Source organism: Gossypium arboreum, chromosome 7 (assembly GCF_025698485.1).
Source record: "Gossypium arboreum isolate Shixiya-1 chromosome 7, ASM2569848v2, whole genome shotgun sequence".
In the NCBI taxonomy this organism is placed as follows: Eukaryota; Viridiplantae; Streptophyta; class Magnoliopsida; order Malvales; family Malvaceae; genus Gossypium; species Gossypium arboreum.
In genome coordinates this window covers 101,971,877-101,996,342 of record NC_069076.1, presented here as the reverse complement: position 1 = coordinate 101,996,342, position 24,466 = coordinate 101,971,877, and the positions used below count along the sequence as shown (strand labels likewise).

Sequence of the window (24,466 nt, the reverse complement as noted above, 5' to 3'; positions counted from 1 at the left end):
CTATATTAGAATGAGAAATAGTAAATAAATGAGAAATAGTAAATAAATACCATAATAATAATGTAACTATAATAATAAAAATATTAATATTAATAGCAATAGTCATATCATTATCATAATACCAAAATAAATAAATCAATAAAATATGAAATAACCACCTAAAAATGCACAAAAGGAATATAAACAACATAAATTTTAAGTGCTAAAATAAAATAAAAAAAGTAGAGGGTAAAATTAAATAAATGAATGATTAAATTGAAATTTAAATGGAATTTAAAGTATGAATTATATAAAATAAATAAATAAAGCAAAATAAGGGACTAAAATAGAACATGCGAAAAGGAATAGAGACCAAATGGGTAATTATTTCAAATCCAGTACACGTGCTGTTTCCAGGAGTGACTAATGGTCAGAGGACCAAAATGAAAATAAAATTAAATTAAATGGTAAATTTAAAAGAGAAAAGAAAAATCAAATCAGTATTATATCAAAATATGCTCAAAAGTGGGAGGACCTGGGCAACAATTATCCCACCCCTTTAAAAATAGGCATTTCTAAAGGAGTTCGGGTCGGGCATTCGGGTCATGTCTTAAAACAGCACCGTTTTGGGGCTTCTGGAACCTGGCCAAAATGATGTTGTATCATGGTCCCTATATATACCAAAAAAAAAATTTAAAAATCATTTCTAAGCTCACTTTTTTTTTTAAATAAAAAAACTTTAGGACCCCATTTTTTTTCTCCCGTCCTTTCCTTTATCTGGCATTGGTGCCGGCGAATCTCCGCCATGGCCACTAGTCATCGACAATGGAGACTACTGCCTCCGGTGGCCGAAGACCCCAAAAAGCTTCATTTTATCCCTATTTTTTTGGGAAAATCGAATCTGGGGTCAAAATCCCTAAGATTCAGTCAACGCTCAATAACAAAAAAGAAGACTTTTCGGTTTTTATGCCTTTTTGGTGCGGCCGTAAGCGAATCCCAAGAGATTTGACAACCTTCAAGGTCAAAAGGACCACCGACAACGATGGCACAAGTGAAAGCTTGAGTCTTTTGTATTTATATATATATGCTTTGAAAGAAAATGAGAATACCTTATTTCTTTTTTTTTAAGCATTTGTAGTTCTTTGCTTTCTTGTATTCTATTTTTTGATTCACTGTATCCAAAAAATTACATGGCTGTTGTGGCTTTTATAGCTGAATGTGTTACTATTTTTCATTTTTATTTTTTGTCGTTCTTTACTTGTTGCGATTCTGTCCTTTTGTTTTGTCTTTTTTTATAGGTGTCATGACAAGGTCAAAGGTGTTGGGGAGCCTCACCTTGCTATTTCAATGAAAGAGGCAAATGAGGCATCAGATCTTGGAGCGCGAGCATGCCAACGTAGTAGGAGAGTGGCGCTGGAGGCCTTAGGGAATCGAAGGTTTCTATTATTTTTTTATATTTTGGGCCTTTTAGGGTTTGATATTGGTTTGGGCTTGTAATTTGAATTAAGATAAATTAGGCGGGTAAACTTTGACTACTACATTTACAATTAATTAATTTATAGAAAGGTAAACAAAACAAATTAAATTGATGGATAGATGAGTGTAAATTGCTAGGTTGCTTCTAGATTGACGTTTCCGTTTGACTATGTCATAATCATTCACTGGGTAGGCCATTCTTATGTAAGCACAACATGTTCCTATATTCGTCATATTGATGCAATTATTATATATATACGATTAATCTATATCAGTATTTCTTTTTCTTTTTTTTTTTCGGAAAACAAACACCGGCGAAGACCCAAGTCCACGAATTTGTCTGAATCCACTGACACGTGACTCGTCACAGTAAACAGAATGGTGGCTGTGAAGACAATGAATGTTGAACAAAAAGGGCTATTTTTAAAGACTCTTGCTGACCTCGTTTTGATGATGTCATCCGGATTACGAAACCCAGAGTTCGTGAGTCTCAATTCCAAATTCCACGGTATTAAATATCCATGACCATCATCATCATCATCATCATACATTACTTTGCTTTCTAAATTTGCCTGACTGAGAAAACTAAAAGGAAAGACCAAATACCCTTCCGCCAGCCTACATTCATGGATGTTCCCAGTTCCGTTAAAGATAAGGTTAATATAAACAGTTTTCTAATTTGCATCTTCATTGTTTTTCATAGTGTTAGAGTATTCTATGGCCAAAACCAGCATGATGTTATAACATGTAGTGTTCCAAAAAGACAGAATTTGAGACATTGAAAACTGAAATATTTCAGGCGGAAGGTGTTGAGGCGGAGCTGGAACAGTTGCAGAAAGAGAACGCAGCTCTTAGGTTAATGCTTCAAGTAATGAGAAACAAATACAAAATGCTTAGTGAAGCCTATTTCAGGGAATCAAACTCTCAGGTACCAACAATCTGCCGAGGCTTAACGCGATTTGATTTGTGCGAAGATCAGCACTCCCACAAAAATATCCTAATACCTCAACTTCAGTTAGCAGCAAATTCCTCACAAGTTTTTGTGGAAACTGACCCTAGGGACGAAAGCCATGTAAGCTACTGATCTTCTCTTTGCCCTACCTAAATTTCTTTGCGTTTTTTAGTCATCGATTAATTGGCGTTGTTTAGGAATTGAGTCTACTCTCTTGTGAACCTTATTTAAGTTTGATCATGCCTTGTTAGCAAGGTTGAAGCTTTAGGTTACTAAGCATCTAGTTTCAGTACCACCGTGCGTGATTGCCATGTGGATTTTCTCTCATATTTACTCCGGGTTTTAAGTCCACCATGTGTGGACCTTATTTAGATGTATTCCAAATTTCAGTTTAATTGTACTTTGTAATGATTTCATTCTAGCTATAATTGTTACAATATTCATGTATATATAGTAACTAACTTGTAATGTAAATGGTGATTTCAGATAGTTAAAGATGGATTTCAATGGAGGAAATATGGCCAGAAAGTTACTAAACATAATCCTTTTCCCCGAGCTTATTTTAGGTGTTCAATGGCTCCCGGATGCCCTGTCAAAAAGAAGGTATACATACATACATACATACATATAAACCTATATATACATATATAAAGAGAGAGAGGATAATATTTTATGCTCAATCGCGTTTAGAAGATCTCATCTGAGTGTTAATTAGTGCGGCAAAGTAGAGGGGAAATTCATCTATATGTAAATTGGTGAATTGGATTTTCAAGACATGGAAAAATGAATAAGAAGGAACCTCCGGATCTTTGTTTTTTTAATTTCCAGGTTCAGCGATGCATGGAAGACAAGAATTTCTTGATGGTAACATACGAAGGACAACACAACCATGAAGTTAATCCTTCAATAGGACAATCTTTGTCTTCCCCCAGCAGCTCCGCCACGACATCCATCTCCGGTTTTCCCAATTCAGTTCTTGATAACCCGTTACGATCCGCCATCGATCTTGATCTCAATCTTTCAAGCGAAAACAGCAGCGGCAACGGCAACGGCAACGATGACGATTATAACAACAAGAGATCAATGGAAGACCATATTGCAGCATCCTTAGCAAAAGATCCTAGCTTCACTCTAGCTTTAGCCGCAGCTGTTGCTCGCTCTTTTACTGAGCACCCTAAACCACCAACAAACTAAAATAACATTTCTTTAAAGCATTAGGTTAAGGTGTGTATGTGTACTTAATTCAAGTTGGTCTTTGTTGTCATTCATATTCTTGAAGCAATTGAGGGAGCAAATATAAAATAACTCCAGAAATAAAAGGGAGGGACTTAATTGAAGAAAACAAAACTTGCTTAAATGTCCAAAGGAGCAATAATACCAAGCATATACAATGAGAAGAACCATAGCCTAGCTTCTCTTATTTGGTTAAGGCTACATATTTATACATACATTTTTACTCGTATTTTAATATATAAATTAGCAATAAATTAAGTGAATTGGAAATAAAAATATATTAAATAAAAATAATTTATTAATAAAATATATATTAAAATGATTTGACATTAAATAAAAACTAATAATTAATATTATATTTATTTTAAAAATAATATAATTAAAATAAAAATTAAATTAGAAAATAAGTAGCAGTACTGAAAGGGGTGAAAAAGAAATTACTCCCTTCCACTGGAGATTTGTAATTTTGTATGTCTACAACAAATAGAGGTTATCTTATCCAAGCATTCATTGTGTCATATATAGTCTATATCAAATAAAATATCTTACTTTACAAGTATGATTATAACAAGTGATTGATAATTAAATTTAGCTCAAATGATGAGTATCAAATTTACCTTAATATTTGCTAAGAGTTTCACCATTTCTCCTCAACATTGAAAACTTAACAAAATTAAACAACTCAAACTTATATAAAAGGACATATTAGATATAAGAAATTTGAGATTTTACAATGATAAAACTACAAAGAAATACTAACAAGAAAATGATCTTGATCTCAACTTCAAGATGCCTCCTATTCGGAAATGAAAAGCTACTTATAGAGGTTTGTGAAGAGAAAAATGACAATGCAAATAACTTGCTAATAATAAATTTCTAGGCCTATTTCTTTATCATTTTTTGAGTAATTTTTCACATGTTAAATGATGACTTATTTGTCCAGTTTAACATCTCTCAATCGAAAAAGTCTAAGAAAGTTCATTGATGGTCTTCATCTTATCTATTTACTGTAGAAATTTTAACTCCAAACTCCATGTATGATAGGAGATATGATTCAAACATGAAAATGTGTCAAAATTGTCCATCAATGTGAAACATGTAACTTTATCTTTAATTTTGGATTTCTTCCTGATGCATTTTGGTGTTGGTGTTCCAATATTTGAAAAGATTTTCAAATTCTCTTTCCGACAATATAAAGTACACCGAAATGGAGTCTTGAAGTTCGAGACATGATTGAAACACTAAGAAGTGTTCCAACTGGAAGTTTTGAATGTGTACAAGCTATAAATTTTGAATCTTTGAGCATTGAACTTTCACTCATCATATTGGATCAACTTTAGGCTTAATTAGTGCATTTAATCTCATGGTTCCATGTATTGACATCTTCTTAACTTCCACATAAAATATTTTACTCAAACTAAATGCGTGAAAAACATTAAAAACGCACAATATTTATAAACGAAAATGAATTTAAAAATATAATAATATCAAGAAACTAAGTAAATGTGAGTAAAATATAATTCAAGATAATCATATGATAAGAACTCATCAAAGATTGAAAGAGAAATATGGAAATCTAATATAATTACAAAGATTACAAATAATGTCAAGCTAATTTCCTAATTTCTTAACTAATCTTTATTCCTCTCCTCTTTCAAATAATGTGTCCCAATTAATTCTAAAATAATGTAGCCCAATTTAAAGGGATAAAGTTTTAGTTTTAAGAGAAGTTAAATTTTATCTATTCATCTGGTTAATAGATGTACTAGATTAAAAGTTAATCATTATAAATTGATTCTCTCTCTACTTATTAGGGTTACACACATAAAATTTTATGGCCACAATCACTTATGGTTTGTGTGATTAAGGGAAAAAGATTAAGAAGGGAAATCAAATTTATCTGGCATTCTTCTTCGTGTTCTTCGTCAAATCTAGTGGCCAACTTCAATTCCACCTAAGGTATGTCTTAAGTTTGTGAAAGTCATATTATTTTAAAGATCCTAAAATAATTATTTATACAATATTAAAGATTTGATAATTTGCATAATATCTATATCTAAAGATATCACATCGAAATCTTATTAAAAAAGTGGTATTTTTGCAAGTGCAATGGTTGTTGTGGCATAATGATGGCGAACAAATTTTTACCAAGTAAGATTTTTAGAATCGGACAAATGGTCGAAATGATTAGACCATCGATTTTCAGTCTGATTGGTTTATCCGAATCAATTAAATAAATTATTAAAAAAATAAAAGAAAATAGAGAAAACTGATTGAATTGATTTTTTTAACTTGATTCAAGGTTTGTGGGTTAATTGGTTTAACCATTTATTTCAAACAAATATCTCAACCTATCCGGTCAAATTCTAAAAACAATGCTTGAAAATGCTTAGACATTGTGATGTTAAGTCTTTTAAAATTATTTTTAATTTTTACAAACAAACTTAAATTTAAAAACTAATTACTGCAACTTAATTAGATCTAATCATGAGTCGAGTTACCTAGCTCAACTCGAAGACCTATTTATTAAAAGGGATAAGCATTGAATAAGCTTTTTTTTGGCCTGGGCATGGTTCAACCTGAATTTGCAAAAAATTTTGCCTATTATATTGCTAAACATTTATTTTAATGTTTTTAGTTTATTTGATGTATTATATTTTTAAAATTTTTTATATAAAAATAAGAATATAAAAAAACTAATATAAGCAGGCTGAGCTGTGCTCAAATTTTAACATTTTTATCCTAATCAAGCTTGAACAAAATTTTAAATCTATTTTTTAAACTGGATCTAAAAAATAAGCCTAAAATTTTATTGAAACCCGATATAACCTCACCTATAACCCGAACTATAATAAACTCTAAACATTACCCAACAAACTCAAATTTACAAAATTTTACTTCAAAATGATTTTTTAAATTCATTATCACTCAAATCAAAGCCTGAAGGACCCATGCGTCTTTTACTACACCCGTCAAACAGTACAGAATTACTTTTTTATGGTAACAAAATTCCTAGTTTTACAATAACACCCCTGAGTCTGACCAAAATAGAACAAAGAAAGAGAAGTCAAGGCTATTTACGTCATTTCGGTTCGTCTCCAAAGCTAAACCCACATGTCAATTTTCATTGCTGTTTGTTCTTCGTCTGATCGTCTCCGCTCAAATTTTTTTTTTTAAAAAACCCATCATTTTTATTCACTCCCCCTTAAAACTCTAGACTTCACTCCTTTGAGACTGAAATACTAGGAAAACCCACTGAAATTTGATGCACATTGCTTTGCAGAGGCTGTAAAACCCATAGAAATCACTGAATTTTCACGTCTAAGCACGGAGAAGATTAGGGTTTAGGGGGGTTTTGTTCTTAATTTCTCCTTCCTCTCCCAAACTTTCAATGTAAGTCTTTCTCAGTTCATCCATTGCTTATGTACGTGTTGCTAATATATAAATATATATTATTCCACTGTTTATCGTCGCTGTTCTAATCTTTCTTTTTGATGAAGCCTTATAAAGTCTGTTTTCCTGTTTTCTTTGTGATTTTTTTTTTGGGGGGGGGGATTGTTTATGTTTGTGTAAACCTTATTTTAACGGGGTTTTACTTTTTTTTTTTTATTCTTGTTTTAGATTTTGGTGCAATGGGGGCTTCGCCAGATGGTAAGGGAAACGTGGGAATGGGCAGTACTAGTGGTGAAAAGTTTGCAAATGGAACTGATTTGAATATGGATATAGATGAAGATGATGATGTGTTTGATGAGTTGGTCAGTGTGCAAGAGCTGGGAGAAGAGTTTTTGAGGAATTTCTGTAGGAAAGCTGCCGTGTCTTTCTTCAATCAGTATGGTCTAATAAGTCATCAAATAAACTCTTACAATGATTTCATAAAATACGGTCTCCAGAACACCTTCGACTCCTTTGGGGAGTTTGTTATTCATTCTGGTTATGATCCATCGAAGAAGGGAGAAGGTGACTGGCGTCATGCCAGAGTGAAGTTTGGGAAAGTCACCGTTGAGAGGCCAACCTTTTGGGCTGTCACCGGAGGCAATGAGCTCAACATGCTTCCTAGACATGCCCGCCTTCAGAACATGACTTACTCATCCAGGATGAAGGTTACTGTTGAGCTTCAGGTGAGTAAATATCACCAATAGTTTAAACTTCTAGTGATTTCAATGTCAAGTGTTCTTGTTGATGTTTGACGTGTTAGCTTTCTGGTAATTTTAGTAATCTGGAATCTAAATGTGCTGTATCTTAGTATCTTCATTGCTTAACTGATGGTTTTGGCTAAAAATAAGTTCCTTAAAGTATGATATTTTTGTGCCCTGGTAATTTATCAGGTATATACAGCAAAAAGTGTAAAGAGTGACAAGTTTAAAACTGGAAGAGAAGAAATTGTTGAAGAGGAGATCGTGCATCAAGATAACAGGGAGATTATAATTGGAAGGATCCCTGTGATGGTTAAGTCTGAGCTGTGCTGGATGAATGAGGTTGAAAAGTCTGATTGTGATTTTGATCACGGAGGTTATTTTCTCATCAAGGGTGCAGAGAAGGTCCGTCTGGCATTTTTTTTATTCTGTCAGTTGACTTGTTATTCAGTGTCCATACACCATTATTGCTGAACAGACTTGAATTTGCTAACCATATTTAATAATTTTTTGCCATATTTAATTGTAGATATTCATTGCACAAGAGCAAATCTCTCTGAAGAGGCTCTGGATTTCAAACATACAGGGCTGGACTGTTGCCTACAGGTCGGAGGTGAAGAGAAATAGGCTAATTATCAGACTAGTGGAGAATTCCAAAGTAGAATATATCAAAGGGGGGGAGAAAATCCTGACTGTTTTCTTCTTGTCGATTGAGATCCCCGTTTGGATTTTGTTTTTTGCCCTTGGTGTACGATCAGACAAGGAAGTTGTAAGTCTGATTGATTATGGAAGCAGTGATTCAAGTATATCAAACATACTGTTCGCCTCAATTCGTGATGCTGATTGGAAATGCCGCAATTTTCGTGAAGAAAGTGCTGCTCTCAACCATTTGGATAGGTTACGCAAAGAAACTAGATTTCCCCCTGAAGAAAGTGTTGAAGAGTGCCTTGGAAAGTATCTGTTTCCCTCTCTCAAAGGATTCAAGCAGAAGGCTCGGTTCTTGGGGTACATGGTCAAGTGTCTTTTGCAAGCATTCACTGGTCATCGAAAATGTGACAATAGAGATGATTTTAGGAACAAGAGGTTGGAGTTGGCGGGTGAGCTGCTTGAGCGTGAGATGAAAGTTCATATTGCCCATGCAAGGAGACGCATGGCAAAGACTCTGCAGAGGGATCTTTATGCGGATCGTACTGTTCGTCCAATTGAGCATTATCTCGATGCTTCCATAGTTACAAATGGGCTCTCTAGAGCATTTTCTACTGGAGCTTGGTCGCATCCTTACAAAAAGATGGAAAGGATATCAGGTGTAGTGGCAAATCTCGGACGAGCAAATCCATTGCAGACAATGGTTGATTTGAGAAAAACACGACAGCAGGTTCAGTACACTGGAAAGGTCGGAGATGCGAGATACCCGTAAGTTTTGTTAGACTCGTATCTTGTAAATTGTAACCCATTGCTGCAAAAGATGCAATATTTGTTTCACTTCATAGCAATCTATTTTTACATTCAGAACTTTGTGATATCAACAATATGAGTTTCATATCTTTTGTTGGTTTGGTAACTTTGATAGTTTGATTATGCAATTGCATGGACATGAATCTTTGCAAACTGTGTATCTCTTATACTTTATCTGAAAGTCATTATTTTCACATCAGAACAGTTGGATTAGAAGTTAGTTAAATGTTTCTATGATTCTATCTTTAGTTTTCTGCTTTCCTGTGGTAATTTTCCTCTAGAATCTGTTATTAGTAGTGTTTGTATTTTAGGGTTTGAAATATGGAGTTGATGATTTATTTTTTGAGCATTTGGGTCTGTTGAGATGTCTGTCAGCAATAATTTTGTTCAGTTCTGATATAATTTTCTAATGCAGACATCCTTCTCATTGGGGAAAAGTTTGCTTCCTCTCTACTCCTGATGGTGAAAATTGTGGGCTTGTTAAGAATCTGGCTACCACAGCTCTTGTGAGTACGAACATAGTGAAATCTGTAGTGGAGTCAATAGTTGACACGTTGTTTGATTCTGGAATGGAGAAAGTGGTTAATGATACGTCAAGCTCACTTGATGGGAAAGATAAGGTCTTTCTGAATGGGGAATGGGTTGGTGTTTGTGAAGATTCTCTTTTCTTTGCTGCTGAACTTAGAAGAAAACGACGCAGGAGAGAATTGCCGTATCAGGTGATCGCCATCCCATTTCATAGACCTTATAGCTTTTGAATTTCTCCACTTCGAAATTTTTATATGCATACCTTGTTCACTGATCAAGGTAATGGGCTTGAACCATGAAACAAAAATTGTGTCTGTTAAGGTTGTATGTGTCAGGAGGGCTTTGGACAATTTTGATCAGCTGTACTCGAAAACTCAGCTTTTCTTGATGTTTTCATCTTTTTCTTATTGGTAGTTGGCATGTTAACTTCAGCAATTAGAAATGAGAAGTGAAGCCCTAGGCTGAGCATCTTTTCCTTTTACTTAAAATGTAAGACAGAGAGTAAAATTGCTTAGAAGTCCCCCAGCTTCGATTCTTGTACAATATAGTTTTGTGAAATTTAAATTGCTTTTATTCTGTTGTTCATTATTATTGGTCTCCTCATCTTTTCTCTAAATGATTTTCATCTTGTAGGTGGAAATTAAAAGAGATGAGCATAAAGGAGAGGTGCGGATCTTTACTGATGCTGGGAGGATTCTACGCCCGCTTTTAGTTGTTGAAAATCTGTTCAAACTAAAAGCATTCAAGGGCAAGGAAAATTATGCTTTCCAGCCCCTTTTAGACAAGGGGATTGTTGAACTCATTGGAGCTGAAGAGGAAGAAGATTGTCGCACGGCATGGGGTATCAGGTACCTCTTAACAGAAGTTGAGGGGAAGCAACCTGTCAAGTACACGCATTGTGAGCTGGACATGTCATTTCTTTTGGGTTTAAGCTGTGGAATCATTCCATTTGCCAATCATGATCATGCGCGGAGGGTTCTCTACCAAGCCCAGAAGCATTCTCAGCAGGCAATTGGGTTCTCTACAACGAACCCAAACATCAGGGTGGACACTTTGTCGCACCAGATGTATTATCCCCAAAGGCCACTCTTCCATACGATGACTTCTGATTGTCTTGGTAAATCTGGATTTCCTCTTGGTCAGAATAGATTGGAACCGAAGCCAGAACTCTACAATGGCCAGAATGCTATTGTAGCTGTAAATGTTCATCTTGGTTACAACCAAGAGGATTCCTTGGTAATGAACCGGGCCTCGATAGAGCGTGGGATGTTCCGCACCGAACATGTAAGAAGTTACAAAGCTGAAGTAGATAACAAGGAAATCCAGGAGAAGAGGCGGAAGGCTGAAGATATTGTAAACTTTGGAAAAACGGAAAGTAAGATTGGACGGGTGGACAGTCTTGATGATGATGGTTTTCCTTATATTGGTGCTTCCCTGCAGTCTGGTGACATTGTCATTGGGAGGTTTGCAGAATCTGGAGCTGATCATGGTGTAAAACTGAAGCACACCGAAAGAGGCATGGTTCAGAAAGTTGTGTTATCTTCAAATGATGATGGGAAAAATTTTGCTGTGGTATCTCTGAGACAGGTAGTGTTAGCATGTTTTGTTCTGCAAAATAGCGTCTACTACTTTTAAGTTTTAGATGTTCATCAGTTGTCTTTCTGATATATTTTTCAGGTTCGTTCTCCCTGTCTTGGAGACAAGTTCTCAAGCATGCATGGGCAAAAGGGGGTCCTTGGTTTTCTGGAGTCTCATGAGAACTTTCCTTTCACAACTCAAGGAATAGTTCCTGATATCGTGATTAACCCACATGCATTTCCTTCACGACAAACGCCTGGTCAACTCTTGGAGGCTGCCTTGGGAAAGGGGATTGCCTGTGGTGGGTCAAAGAAACATGCCACCCCTTTCTCCACTCTCTCCATAGATGCCATTACAGAACAGCTTCACAGGTAATGAATTGCCCTGGAACAAGTTGACCTGCATGCTTACTGTGCATTCATCATGGATTTTTTCATTATAGAAATCTTAGGCGGGCCGTTTCTGAGTTGTTTTGGTGTATCAATGCCTTTAAGGAATACTATTGGATTTTCACGCTTTGTTGCTTTGTTGATCTGCATGCTTACTGTCCTGGAACGATTAGCGAGCATACATGCTGGTTTTCAGACTTTGATCACACATAAGCTATAGCTTTGTTTTTTGTCTCTATGCTATTTGATATGTTCTTGAAGCTTGACTCACTGTTTGTAGTGGTTATATATTTAAGTTGTCCATTTCGTTGTCTAATACCATAATTGGTTTTTCTTATAGTTACTGTTATTTATAATGATGGCTACTTTGTCTAATTATCTCCCACAGGGTTGGGTTTTCAAGATGGGGAAATGAGAGAGTTTACAATGGTCGGACTGGTGAGATGGTTCGGTCACTCATATTTATGGGTCCAACATTTTACCAGCGTCTTGTCCACATGGCTGAAGACAAAGTGAAATTTCGTAACACTGGACCTGTGCATCCACTTACAAGGCAGCCAGTTGCAGACCGGAAACGTTATGGCGGGATCAAATTTGGTGAGATGGAGCGGGACTGCCTTATTGCTCATGGTGCATCAGCCAACTTGCATGAGCGCCTCTTCACGCTTAGCGATTGCTCACAGATGCATGTATGTCAGAATTGCAAAAATGCTGCAAATGTTATTGAACGGACCGTAGCAGCTGGTCGGAAGATTAGGGGACCCTATTGCCGGGTTTGCCAGTCAGGGGATGAGATTGTGAAGGTTAGTGTGCCGTATGGTGCCAAGTTACTGTGCCAGGAACTATTCAGCATGGGGATTAGTCTGAAATTTGAGACACAGCTTTGTTGAGTTAGCTGCTAAACTCTTTATCAACTGTTATAACTTCTAATCGCAAATACTTGGGTTCTTTTGGTTGAATGATGATGTAAATATCAGCTATCGAAGTTATTGCAGGATTTAACTTGTCAATTGCCTTGCCTTTAATACATATTATGCCTCTTTAACACAATCCCTTGGTCTGATTTTAAAAATCAATTTAATTTCTTATTACACCGTAGGATTCGCGAGGAAGTGTTAATAATATTTAAATAGTTTAATATCATTATATATAATATAAATTAACTTAAATAAGATTGGACCAGTTAGACCGAAATTGGCGAAAGATATCATTTGACGAACTGACAAACTGATGGCATGATCTGTTTGACTATTGATTCAATTTTAAAAACTTTAGTCAGAATATTTTATTCTAAGATATGTTAATAGTTAGATAATAAAATTTTGGTTTGATAGTATTTAATTATACCAAAAATATTTTATATCATAGAATGTTTAGTAACTAATTTTCAACTTTTTAAGGTCTAAACTATTATACTATACTGAAGTTAAAATATTGGATATAAAAATTTTAAAAATAAAATAATTTATCAAAAAAAGGAAAGGGTCCTACAATTATTGTTTTATTCAGTAGAATATTGAGAGAATTTTATTCAACATTAAAATGATCCTAACCATCTTATGACTATTCCCATTATTCAACGGTTGGTGTGATCTTGTGTTCATCATGATTTTAAGAGTTCAAATGACTTTTATATATTTGATTTTTAAATTTTTATAAATTTTAAAAATTATTAAAATTTATATATTATTTATATATTTTATAAAAATTTTAAATATATTTTATTGATTTGATAAATTTTAATAATTTATTAGATTTTTATAATTTTATAAGTTTTTAAGATTTTTTTATAAAATTTTAAATATGCTTAGTTAATTTTATTATTTTTAATATATATTTTAAATTTTTATAATACTTATAAGTTATTATTATTTTTATAATTTTATAAGTTTATTCAATTTTAATACATTTATAAATTTTTTATTTTAAATAATTTTTATGACTCTTATGAGAAAATATTTTATTAAACCAGAAATTTTTATGTGTCATCATTTGATTAGTCCATCAATTTATTTTAACGGTTAACATGGTCAATGACGAAAATCGTTAACAAAAAAACTTAATTGATTTTTTTATTAACAGCAAGAACTTAATTGAGTGTGAATTTAATACAAAAACTTAGATTGATTTTTTTTTTTGCAATTTTTAAGGACTTTTTTTGACATATAAACCTTTTAAAATCAAGTTTTCTCTTTTCCCTTTCTCTTCCTCAAAAGACAAAAATTACATTTTAAAACAAAATATTTCAATTTTACTTGTTTTTCTTTTTTGGCCAAAACAATAGTACTTATTTAATAAACATTGATTATTTTGTCCACCCAAACATTTTTGTCTCCAAGTTGTATTCATAAACAAACACTAGGAAATAAACTTTTCCCTATGTGATTACACTACCCAACCAAACTAGACATTAAGCTATGGAGACTCAAATAGCATGAGATAATTAGTACCAAAACAGAAATACAGTGTGATGACCTTACATGACCAACAAAACATCTCTCTATAACCTCTGTTCCTTACAACAGAGTGTAGTTTGTACAAAGAAACTGATGAACCAAAAATTTATGGGATGTTACACCAAAATTTTGTGTGACAAAAGAGATCCTTGTCATATATAAGGTTCTCTCAATGCTGTTGGCAGCAGCAATTCCGGCTCTAATTCCCCAAGTGGGGTGAAATAGTACTCTACCATGTCTTTGCTCACCTCTTCCACCCTTGGAGGATCCCACTGCAATTTTGGTGAAACACAACCATACGAGTAAGATTATATATGCGTGCGTGCAGGTAAATGAATGGATTGTGGGATTACAACCCCACTACTGCTCTTACGTAGGCTTTTCCATGAAATAGTATAGTAAACATGTGTAACAACAGAATACCTTGGGAGCAAAATCCTTGTCCACTAACCGGGCCCGGACACCCTGTTGAAACAGCTTGATTTAAATTCACAGGAAGAGTTATTCTGGAAATGCTTTCTATGTAAAAGAAAAGACCATACCTCGGAGAAATCATTAGAGACCTGTTTGGAGATTGCAGCAAGAGACATACGATATTCACGTGCCAGACACTGATCAAGAGATTGAAATCTACCTTCTCGTATCTAATGCAACAAAGAAACTGAAGTAAGCGACAACCGGTCAAAAATGGAATTTAAAGCAATTGTAAACATTAGTCACTCACAGATCGTAGAGTAACTTTCAAGCTCAATGGTGAGGCTTCTTTCATTTTTCTGAGCACTGTCCTGCACCAATCATCATAAGCACCAGCGGCCTCATTTTCCTGAGTGAATCAATTTCGAAACCAAGTGAATCGGAAGCTCAATTGAACATCAGAGTGACAGGGTAATTCAGTAAAGTAAGACTACAGAAATACATCTCCTAATGCTACATAAAGGGTCACTGCCAAGATGGGCTGAGGAAATTAGGGTATTGGAACCATAACACAAACTCTACTCTTAGCATCTCTACATCAACTGTTCATGGCTAAAGACTGAACTTCTATCCTCATGCATCTGCTGGGCTAAGAGATTACCATTGAGCTAGAAGCCCCTAATGCTAAATTTAATGAGGTATCAGAATCTTAACTGACAGAGCAGATACACCACATATAATGGCACACATAGCCGTGTGTATATATGCACGGTGTACAAACAAATTACATCACATCTATGCAGAATTAAGCGTACCAGAGAATCAATAATTTCCTCAATAGTGTCATGGCAGAAACATTTATCAATTGTCTCAATCCTGAAACAAGATAAGGAAAAACAAATCAATCAGACAAAAAACCACATAGAAACTGTTTCTAAGTGCCACAGTCCATGAACCAAAAGTTACCTGTGAAGAATGCTGCTCCTATCTGGATAAACAAGGTCACCATATTGTGCAAGAGAAGATTCTATGACAGTGGGATCATCATTCATCATGTTACCAAGGCATTCTTTGACCCAAGAAAGTCGCTGTCATGGACAGTTCATTCAAATAAGAATATAAAAGAGGTGCTGGAGAAAATGCACAAAATACATATGAAGGAGAAGAAATAACAAACAGCATTTAAGCAATAATGGGTAGCCAGGCCACAGGCAATCATTTCGACACCATTCAACTTTTCTCCCGTTAGAGCTAAGCATTCCCCTAATGAAAACAACACACATCTTGTTAAGAAAAATGGACAGTGCAAATCCAGACGCGAGCAAATAATCAAGGAATTTAGCTATGCATTAGAAAAGTTGTTAGAATGGTTATTACCTAAGTAACCAGGTAGGCGAGAAAGATAAAATGAAGCCCCTGAATCAGGATGGAACCCCAATTGAGCCTCTGGATGAGCAAAAACCTAAAAATGTTACAACAGTAAGTTAGAGTTATTTAAGTCCAGACACTAGAAAGGAAAAAAGATGGGGGCGGTGCGATAGGGGAAGATTAGTTGTTGAATTAATATTCCTGATTTTGAGCTCTGATTCATCGAAATGAACTTCAATTCTCTTTATCAAAGACAACGGTAATATCATAGTAAATATCTCAAAGAACAAATACATGAAGAAAAGAATGGTTTCATAAAATTCTAATTGAACACACAACAAAGTTTCGTGCAAATGATATCACCCTTCCTTCTTCAGGCAACTCATTCGGGAGCATGAAGTGGAATTTATAATGCATAGAGAGTATACTGCCTTGCCTTTAACAGATAAAGTTCAATCTTCATACAAGAACAAAGAAAAACAAAACCTTTTTCTTATATTTGGGCATAAAAGTTCAATCCTCGCATGACAAAAATGAACTAAATTAAAGTGTATGCCATTCACAAGAAACAAGGTGGATTCATTAACTCAAATGCGGATTATTTCACAAATCCTAATACAAGAAAAATTGGTGAAGGTATGGCACACATACAGTTTTATCGGTTACTAAATGAAACATCCCAGGGAGAGATATTCCACCTCCACATCCCATTGTTATACCGTCCAAGATTGCAACCTGCACGTATGGCCAGTGCATTATAGTCACAGGTTCATTTGAACCAAAAGAAACTCAGAAGTAATTCACATGGGTATCAATCACTCAAAGGTTCAATACTTACATGTGGCTTCAAATACGTTCCTTGTAAGTATACAAACTTATATAGTGTCTCGAAAAATCTTTTACAATCTTCAACTTTCCCTGCAAAAATTTAAGTAGTTGAACCATGAATTAGAAAGCTAGTATGGAATCATGATTATAAAAAAAACTATAAAGTAACTTAACTAGAAGAAAATTCCATTGAGAAGTTCGATGTGATAGTTTAAGGTATTAACAAAACATAACTTGGAACACTAAACACACGTGTTTATGGAAAGTCTAGCGCAACCAAGTTGCTCTTATTTGAATTTGGTCATAATGGGCACATAGTTAACATATCATTCTTGAATTGCTTTCTGAAACTAAAGAGCTCTAAACTGACAAATCAAATGAAAAATAACATTGATAGGAGACTAACCTTCATTAAGTAAGTGATAAAGAGCAACAGCATCAACACCAGAACAGAAAGCCCTGCCATTACCCTTCAATAAAGTTCAAAACAAAAGCTTAAGACACAAATGAATATCAAATCCGAAATGTCAATGGGGTGAAGCTCCTTTATCAAAAAGTCTTGACAAAAAAGAATATTCAGAGATTTTCCTATTGGTACACAATTCATTTCAAATATAAAATGTTTGTGTAAGTATGGTGTGTTGCAACTTCCATATGCAATAAAATGTTATACCTTCAGTATGACAAATCCAATGTCAGGGTTCTCTTCCCATGATTCATACAATTTCTTCAACCGAGATGCCTATAAATTGTAAGAACACCTTCAATTTATTCAAGGTTACCACATGGGGTCAAGATTAGAAGTTCAAAAGCATCGACTTCAAAATTAAAAGTAAAAAGTTTTACCATTGAAGTGGTAAGTGAATTGAGAGCAAAAGGTCTATTGAGAATGGCGGCTCTTGATTTTGCTCTCCCTTCCACTAAAACCTGAAATGTTTCAAGCACAAATAAGCAATCTGTGACAAAAATATGCACTTGGGTCTTCCATTTCTCTCAGAAAATGAACAAATTTAAGCACAAAAACCATACTTGACACTGAATATTTGAAATTCCCTCTCTCTCTCAAAAGAAAAAATGAATAAAAAGTTAATACTATACAAAAGATAAATAGAAACCCAGAAGACATATAATAATAAATTTAAAAATACCTGGTCCTGGAAATCATGATATGGGGCATAGTTAGGCTGAGCAGAGAAGCATCTCTGATGGGAGAGGAACCTAAGTGTTTGAAAGGAATGCCTTACTTTTATTAAAGCTTTCACTCTCTGCATCTTTGATTTCCTCTGCTTGTCTCTTTCAATGTTACTCTGCCTTTGGGCTTTGTGGACTCTGCTACTTTAGCTTTGCCTTCCTCTCAGTCAGTGTTACCCCCTTCACTGTGAGTTTTTGCAGTTTATGTATCAGGGATTGATCCTAGCCGTTCAATATGTTGACTCCTTTAGTCTATACAAAATCTCGGCTCGGTTGGGTTCAGAGCGTTTCTCTCTCCTATGTAGGAGAGGTAGGGGTGAACCACGGACTAAATTCGAGTATTTTGTTAACTTGAATTAAAAATTAAACCACTAATTTCATTAACAGTATAAGTAAATTTCGAATAAAATAATATAAATACAATATATATTTGAACACTTAAAAATAAAGATAATTATTATCATAAATTTGATTTCATAATTAACTTATTTAATGCACATATTTATATACATTTTTAAATTATAATTCAACATTTTATATATTTTTCAAGATTTTTATAATAATTCTTAATTTTTGAATTTATATATATTTATAAAATTTTGAGAAAAAAGTGTTGTATAAATATTTTGAATTTTAAAATATTATTTTGTTTTTTCTTTTCTAAATTTTTTCGAGTGTTTACATATTTTAAACCATCAAATAAGTATTTACATTAATTTATTATTTATTATTAAAATTATTTGAATTATAAAATTGAATTATGCTCGAAAACCAAATTACTTATTTGAGTTTATTTGAAAAATCAACAATTCAATTTAATTAACTTGAAATTTAAAGATAAAATTGACTTTTTCAAATCGAGCTTTCCTTAGAAAAGGTTAACATATGCCATAGGTCCCTTTAATATTCACAAATTTGGAATTTGATCCTTATACTTTTATTACCAATAACATAATCCTATTTTTCAAAATTCAAAACTCAAATCTAATTATTAACATTATTAATTTTGTAATATAATATTTTGAAATAAAAGAAATATTTACTCGATAACAATATTACTAAATAATTAGCATTATAATAAAATTATTTAACATTGCTAACAATTGGAATTTCAAATTTATGAAAATCCCAACCATCTAAAAAGAAATATATACATTGAGGAATAGGCGTATTAACCATTGAAATTGTAAAGGACTAAAAAAAGTTGAATGCGTTGAGGAATTAGGCCAGACAAAAGCCCGGCCCCAAAGCGAAAAAAATTGGGTTTCCGTTGCCGGTACTTGAACATGGGTCTCTCGGGTGAGAGCCGAGTATCCTGACCACCTAGACTACAACGGATTTGAGAAATGGTTCCCAGGTTTATTTAATTGATTAAACTTAAACAAAAAGGTTTTCCACTAAACCATTCGGCTATAACTAAATTACAAAATAAATAAAACTGTAAAACATTGAACTTAGACAAAACCAAACGAAATGAAGTAATTGCATTTTTTAAAAATAACATATATATAAAAAGAGAAAATATTAATAAAAGATGGACTTATTTCTTCTTCCCTTTTTCATTGTGTTTTTCAATATTTTTAATATTACCGGTGATTTTAGGTTTTCTAGACTTGGGCCCTTTTGGATTCAGATCCATTTGGGTTAGGCAAGTCTTGGCGGTTTCAAATAATTTGAAAATTTTCAAGTTATAAATATTTTAATTTTGAATATAATAATTTATTTTATATTTTGAATTTAATAATACAATTTAAATTTGTCTTATAAAAGACATAATCTATATATATTTAATAGAGATCATTGTAGTTGGAATGGTACCGGTCGAAATGTACAAAGTCATTCCTCAACCGGTACCAAGTAATTTAGGTTCCGTTATGGTCAAGATTTTAGTGTGTTTCGACCGTTCCAATGTGTTTAGGCTTGTTTTAATCAATACTAGCTTGTATCTGTACATTCTCGCCCAAATCGATTGTTAGAAAATTTTGATATTTTAAACTTTTTTTTATCTTAAACATTTTAAAGCTATCGAACTTAATTAATAATTTTATATTTTATATTTGCATATAAATGTATTTACATTAATGTAATTCATTAAAAATTAAAATAATAATAATTGAAATATGTTTGCATATATATTATATATAATTTATGAAAAATCTAAAATTAGACAATAAATATATGCATATATATGTTAAAATAAAAATATCGATAAAATCAAGTTAATCCATCAAATTGAGTCAATTCAATCAAATCGAATCGATTAAGTTGATTTTGATTTTGAATTGATTAATAGTCATATGTGTGTGTTTTATTAGTTATAAAATATATTATATTATGTAATACTATATAATATGGTAGACTATATAATATATTAATTATTATAAATGTATTTTTATACAATATAGGATTAGGGATAGGATTCATATAATTTGAACTCTGTGTTAAATGAGTGTCGACAAAATCCTTAATCATACTCCATACAAATATATCATTATATCAATTTTTTAAAGGAACCAATTTACATATTTTCAAAACTATCAGAAATTCAAAGGATATTTACATCGATTTGTTATTCAAATCTTAAAACATAAAATCGGCTAATACCACCATTAATCAGTTTTTCTTTTATGGAAACAAATTGCTTTCATTGTTGACCTTGAAAGGGAAACGAAGAAAGAAATGAAGATCATTGGAAAATGGATTCCATTTTTCATACAAAATTATGGGGTAAAAATGTTTCCAAGGTTAGAGATTATCAACTTGGAAGCAAATGGATTATGACTGATAAAAACTTGGTATTACAAAGCCATTGATTTCAGTGTTTTGAGGGAACTAGATCAACTAGAACAAGCATGACCATCACTCAACCCCTCAACTGGAACAGCATATGGAGAATTCCAATCTGCATCGAAGATTTCTTGAAGCTGAGCAACAATGGCCGGATTATACGTCCCGAAGCTAACACCGGCTGTTGTGTAGAAATAATCCCATATAAGATTGCTGGTGCTAATGTGACCACGTATGTCACTCACCGCATATTTACCATGGTTGACTCTGGTGAAAGCCGGATAGAGATTTCCAGTTTTCTTTCCGTTCACGATAGCCGGTCCGGTCATGTTGTAACCTGGCACCTTGTAATACTTGATCTCAACTTTGCCGGAACATTCGTTGTTCTTTGAAGAAGTGCAAAGGACATTGGAGTAGAGAAGTGATTTCAAGTAGAGATCAGTGTTGTTTATAAAATGTGCCCAGTATGCTACAAGTATCTTCACTTTTGCATGCTTGGAGAACACAACCTGCCATTGTTATAACATCATTAAAAGACTTGTAGTGTTTATGAAGTTACAAGAATTTAAAGTAGCAACAATGGTGTCAGGATGTACCTCTGAGATAGCAGTTGAAAGAGATGACCAATAAACCGTTCGGTCCATGTATTGGGATTGACCAAGCCAGTCCATTGTACTAATCCTAACGGTCCCTCCGTCAGAGACGGATTTAATCGTATCCAGCCATCCTTGTTCATCAGGTTGGAACCTGCCAAATGATAGCTGCAGACAACAATTGGTATCAAATTGGATGATGCATACAAAACTAATCACTCAACACCACAAGGCTAAAATGAAACATGAAAGCTGATTAGCATATGGGATCAATCATTCAATAGTTGTATGCAATCCAAAGTCTCTAATGCTGGCTCGATCGAGCGATGCGATCTGGTATGAGAGTTGGCCATTTACCTCTGGCGGAGAGAAAGATAGATAGCTTGATTGAGGAACAGAACTGGTATAACCATATCCAGGAGCATCAATAATCAACTTCAATATTTTAGGGTCCGATAATGTAGGATAGCCGGCAACGTAAGGAATCTCCTCGAAACGAGGAAGTTGTGGCCTGAGATTAATAAGCAAGGTCGTTAGCCCGGAAGTACAATTGTGACTCCGGCACCATACAACTTCTTAAAACAAGAACAAAGTTTAAAAAAACAAGACTGCTAACATACGTGCATCTCATGTCAGATTCAATGAAATGTGACCAACATGGAACTTTTCTTTGAATCTGCCATTGTTGGTCTAAGATTGTTGTTGTGTAAGCTGAATCATCAAGATGTGCAAGTCTCCATAGGTTGTGAAAATAGACCCCAACTTTCCTTGCTACTTTAGGACAACCAACAAGATAAATTCCAACTTCCTTCACCTGTAACCATCAACACAACATGTTATTCAAACAGGAACATGATATAATCTTTGCATATATATAGTACCTGAGTAAGAGATTTCCAGTCATTGTTTGCAGATCCTATATATACATCTCTATTATCTGATATCCAAACTTTGGCATGAACAATGCCTGAACCCCACCATTTATCAAGTAATAAAGTCACACTCTTGACATTTGGTCTTCTTGCAGCTAGGCTGGATGGTTCTTTGGTATAGTCAGGATATACTCCAGAGTGCTGTACTAGCCTGTGAAAAAGGTAACTTATTTCTCTGTATATCTATGGATTTTGCAGATACAAACCAGCTTCAAATTATAGACATTGATCAATGGAACAGTTAATTTCACAATGGGTTTCGTATTAAAAACAATTATTTCTCTGTATATCTATGGATTTTGCAGATACAAACCAGCTTCAAATTATAGACATTGATCAATGGAACAGTTAATTTCACAATGGGTTTCGTATTAGAAACAATTATAACATATGTATATATGTGTAAAACCTGATATCAACATCACGATCAGCAGCATTTTCCAGGGCAGTATAAACAGAAAAACCTTGATGGGCACCAAAACGATGCATATCAGCCTTTGAGTATCCATAATCCCCCGAACGAGAATCCTCTGGATGAGCTTTCAATTGCCAATATTGAGCTATTATATCAAGCTTATCGGTTGAATTGTAAGCCAGCCACTTAAAAACATCACCTATTAATAAACCCAGAGAAAAGAAATCAGTTTTCGTCTGCACTTTGGGGCAGAGTTTCTTGTAGAAGATTAGGTTTACCAGTGGAAAGAACACCAGGAACTGGAGGGAGATGGGGCATGTCAGTTGGGATGGATTGGACCAACCAAGCTTTGCATCGTGGCAGTGACTCAGTGAAACGTGGGTGAGTCAAGTTGACCACCAAAAACAACAAGAATGATACGATGATACTGTACCTGAGCACCATGTTGATGTTCCCCCACTTTCTTTTCTCTTGATTGGATCGTTTTCCTCACTTTCTGGGTTACTTTCTGGGCTTTTGATTTTTTGGGTGATTGAATTATCCAGAATGGAAAGTGAAAGGCTCCAGTCCAGCCGTCCAGCGGCAATTATAGAAAAGTCAAACAAAATAGGAAAGGAATCATATTGCCTTAATATCCGTTTTAATAGATTCTTTCCATCTAACCAAACAGAACCCCAAGAAGAAAAAATATATAATAATAATACAGGTGGCTTGATCCTTTCTTTAAGGAATTCATTTATCAGATTTTTCACATGGGCATCGTACTGGTTTTCCAACGCGAAGGAGTGAAGTGAACTCTTTTAGATAGTCAGCTTGAAGAACACGAGTATGTTAAACAAAGTTGAAAGACAAAACTAAACCGATGTCACAGAAGGGATAGTTCCAAATTGCATGCGAAATTGTAGAACCATATCCATTGTTAATGGAACTATTCAACAAGACGAAAGAAATATGCGTATACATATGTGTGTATATATATGTCAATTTTTTGAGAAATTTCAGGAAGCTTCATGGAGGGGTGATATACATGGAATTAAAATTGTTGCATATTGTGTGGTGATAGTTATATTCCATGTATACATGTATATGATGGGATGTAAGAGGAGGGAAATTTCCAATGGAATATGTAGTCACCATTTCCAGCATATTGTGATGAACAAGAATTTCGTGGCCATGGGTTTTTGCTTCTTTTAACAAGAGAGACCAATAGTTAGTGTTCATGCATAGGTTGCCTAACCATATTCATTCTAAGTAATCTTTACTTTAGAAATGAAAACGGTCCTTATAATATCATTTTTTAAATAATTTTTTTAATTTTTTTAATTATAATCAACATTAACATTACAAGTCTTAGTTCAATTGTATTGACATTATTATCAGTGTAGAAAGTCGTGAGTTTAAATGCGTTGAAGCATATTATTTTCTTATTTAAGAGTTGAAAAGTGAATGACTTTATCTATCCTATCATTATGTATGTATTTTTTTTATTTTATAGAAAAATACCTTTAAAATAGCATAACTTATATTGTAAAGCAATGGTATTTTAATATTATTTAATTATTTTGATATTTGATTAACTCGTACCACTAATTTAATTAAAGGCTTAACATAATAAGATTAAATAGATAGAATTTTTTTAGAGTTGATTGAACATAACTCAATTGGATATTGGATTTTTTTTTTTTTTTACAAAGTTCAATTTCTTTAACTATCAATAGTACGAGCTTTAGGGCCTAAAAGCCCAGAGAAGACAGTAAGA

The 24,466-nt window shown here is 33.8% G+C and overlaps 4 protein-coding genes across 4 annotated transcripts; 2 read left to right on the top strand and 2 right to left on the bottom strand.

Annotated features, from left to right (window-relative positions):
• The first annotated feature begins 1,966 nt into the window (after positions 1–1,966).
• On the top strand, positions 1,967–3,754 carry LOC108487262 (WRKY transcription factor 18-like). The gene is made up of 4 exons (XM_017791563.2): positions 1,967–2,111; positions 2,255–2,527; positions 2,894–3,010; positions 3,236–3,754. The coding sequence occupies exons 1-4, from the start codon at positions 2,082–2,084 to the stop codon at positions 3,599–3,601; spliced, it is 786 nt and encodes a 261-aa protein (XP_017647052.1). The 5' UTR covers positions 1,967–2,081; the 3' UTR covers positions 3,602–3,754.
• A 2,963-nt stretch (positions 3,755–6,717) lies between these two features.
• Positions 6,718–12,773, top strand: LOC108454175 (DNA-directed RNA polymerase D subunit 2b-like). The gene is made up of 8 exons (XM_017752536.2): positions 6,718–7,033; positions 7,262–7,758; positions 7,966–8,178; positions 8,303–9,186; positions 9,644–9,947; positions 10,390–11,343; positions 11,434–11,705; positions 12,112–12,773. The coding sequence occupies exons 2-8, from the start codon at positions 7,273–7,275 to the stop codon at positions 12,611–12,613; spliced, it is 3,615 nt and encodes a 1,204-aa protein (XP_017608025.1). The 5' UTR covers positions 6,718–7,033; positions 7,262–7,272; the 3' UTR covers positions 12,614–12,773.
• Positions 12,774–14,028: 1,255 nt separating this feature from the next.
• LOC108468910 (3-hydroxyisobutyryl-CoA hydrolase-like protein 2, mitochondrial) lies at positions 14,029–18,332 on the bottom strand. Its single transcript, XM_017769779.2, has 14 exons — positions 17,938–18,332; positions 17,636–17,716; positions 17,463–17,531; positions 17,196–17,259; positions 16,800–16,879; positions 16,613–16,696; positions 15,971–16,055; positions 15,771–15,856; positions 15,560–15,681; positions 15,409–15,469; positions 14,904–15,002; positions 14,722–14,823; positions 14,603–14,644; positions 14,029–14,451 (listed from the first exon to the last, which is right to left on the bottom strand). Exons 1-14 carry the CDS (start codon positions 18,058–18,060, stop codon positions 14,332–14,334), a joined length of 1,218 nt encoding a protein of 405 aa, XP_017625268.1. The 5' UTR covers positions 18,061–18,332; the 3' UTR covers positions 14,029–14,331.
• Positions 18,333–20,666: 2,334 nt separating this feature from the next.
• On the bottom strand, positions 20,667–23,758 carry LOC108469332 (uncharacterized). The gene is made up of 7 exons (XM_017770223.2): positions 22,986–23,758; positions 22,702–22,906; positions 22,242–22,443; positions 21,981–22,174; positions 21,718–21,871; positions 21,364–21,528; positions 20,667–21,276 (listed from the first exon to the last, which is right to left on the bottom strand). The coding sequence occupies exons 1-7, from the start codon at positions 23,149–23,151 to the stop codon at positions 20,818–20,820; spliced, it is 1,545 nt and encodes a 514-aa protein (XP_017625712.1). The 5' UTR covers positions 23,152–23,758; the 3' UTR covers positions 20,667–20,817.
• Positions 23,759–24,466: the final 708 nt, after the last annotated feature.

Coding starts and splice junctions, on each gene's coding strand:
- LOC108487262 (XM_017791563.2), top strand. CDS start 2,082: ATGGATGTTCCCAGTTCCGTTAAAGATAAG. Junction 2,112..2,254: donor CCAGTTCCGTTAAAGATAAG/GTTAATATAAAC, acceptor GAAATATTTCAG/GCGGAAGGTGTTGAGGCGGA. Junction 2,528..2,893: donor ACCCTAGGGACGAAAGCCAT/GTAAGCTACTGA, acceptor TGGTGATTTCAG/ATAGTTAAAGATGGATTTCA.
- LOC108468910 (XM_017769779.2), bottom strand. CDS start 18,060: ATGCAGAGAGTGAAAGCTTTAATAAAAGTAAGGCATTCCTTTCAAACA. Junction 16,056..16,612: donor ATTTAGTAACCGATAAAACT/GTATGTGTGCCA, acceptor TAACATTTTTAG/GTTTTTGCTCATCCAGAGGC. Junction 14,452..14,602: donor ACAAGGATTTTGCTCCCAAG/GTATTCTGTTGT, acceptor CCAAAATTGCAG/TGGGATCCTCCAAGGGTGGA.
- LOC108469332 (XM_017770223.2), bottom strand. CDS start 23,151: ATGGTGCTCAGGTACAGTATCATCGTATCATTCTTGTTGTTTTTGGTG. Junction 22,444..22,701: donor GATCGTGATGTTGATATCAG/GTTTTACACATA, acceptor CCTTTTTCACAG/GCTAGTACAGCACTCTGGAG. Junction 21,872..21,980: donor GAATCTGACATGAGATGCAC/GTATGTTAGCAG, acceptor TATTAATCTCAG/GCCACAACTTCCTCGTTTCG.
- LOC108454175 (XM_017752536.2), top strand. CDS start 7,273: ATGGGGGCTTCGCCAGATGGTAAGGGAAACGTGGGAATGGGCAGTACT. Junction 9,948..10,389: donor GGAGAGAATTGCCGTATCAG/GTGATCGCCATC, acceptor TTCATCTTGTAG/GTGGAAATTAAAAGAGATGA. Junction 11,706..12,111: donor ATTACAGAACAGCTTCACAG/GTAATGAATTGC, acceptor TATCTCCCACAG/GGTTGGGTTTTCAAGATGGG.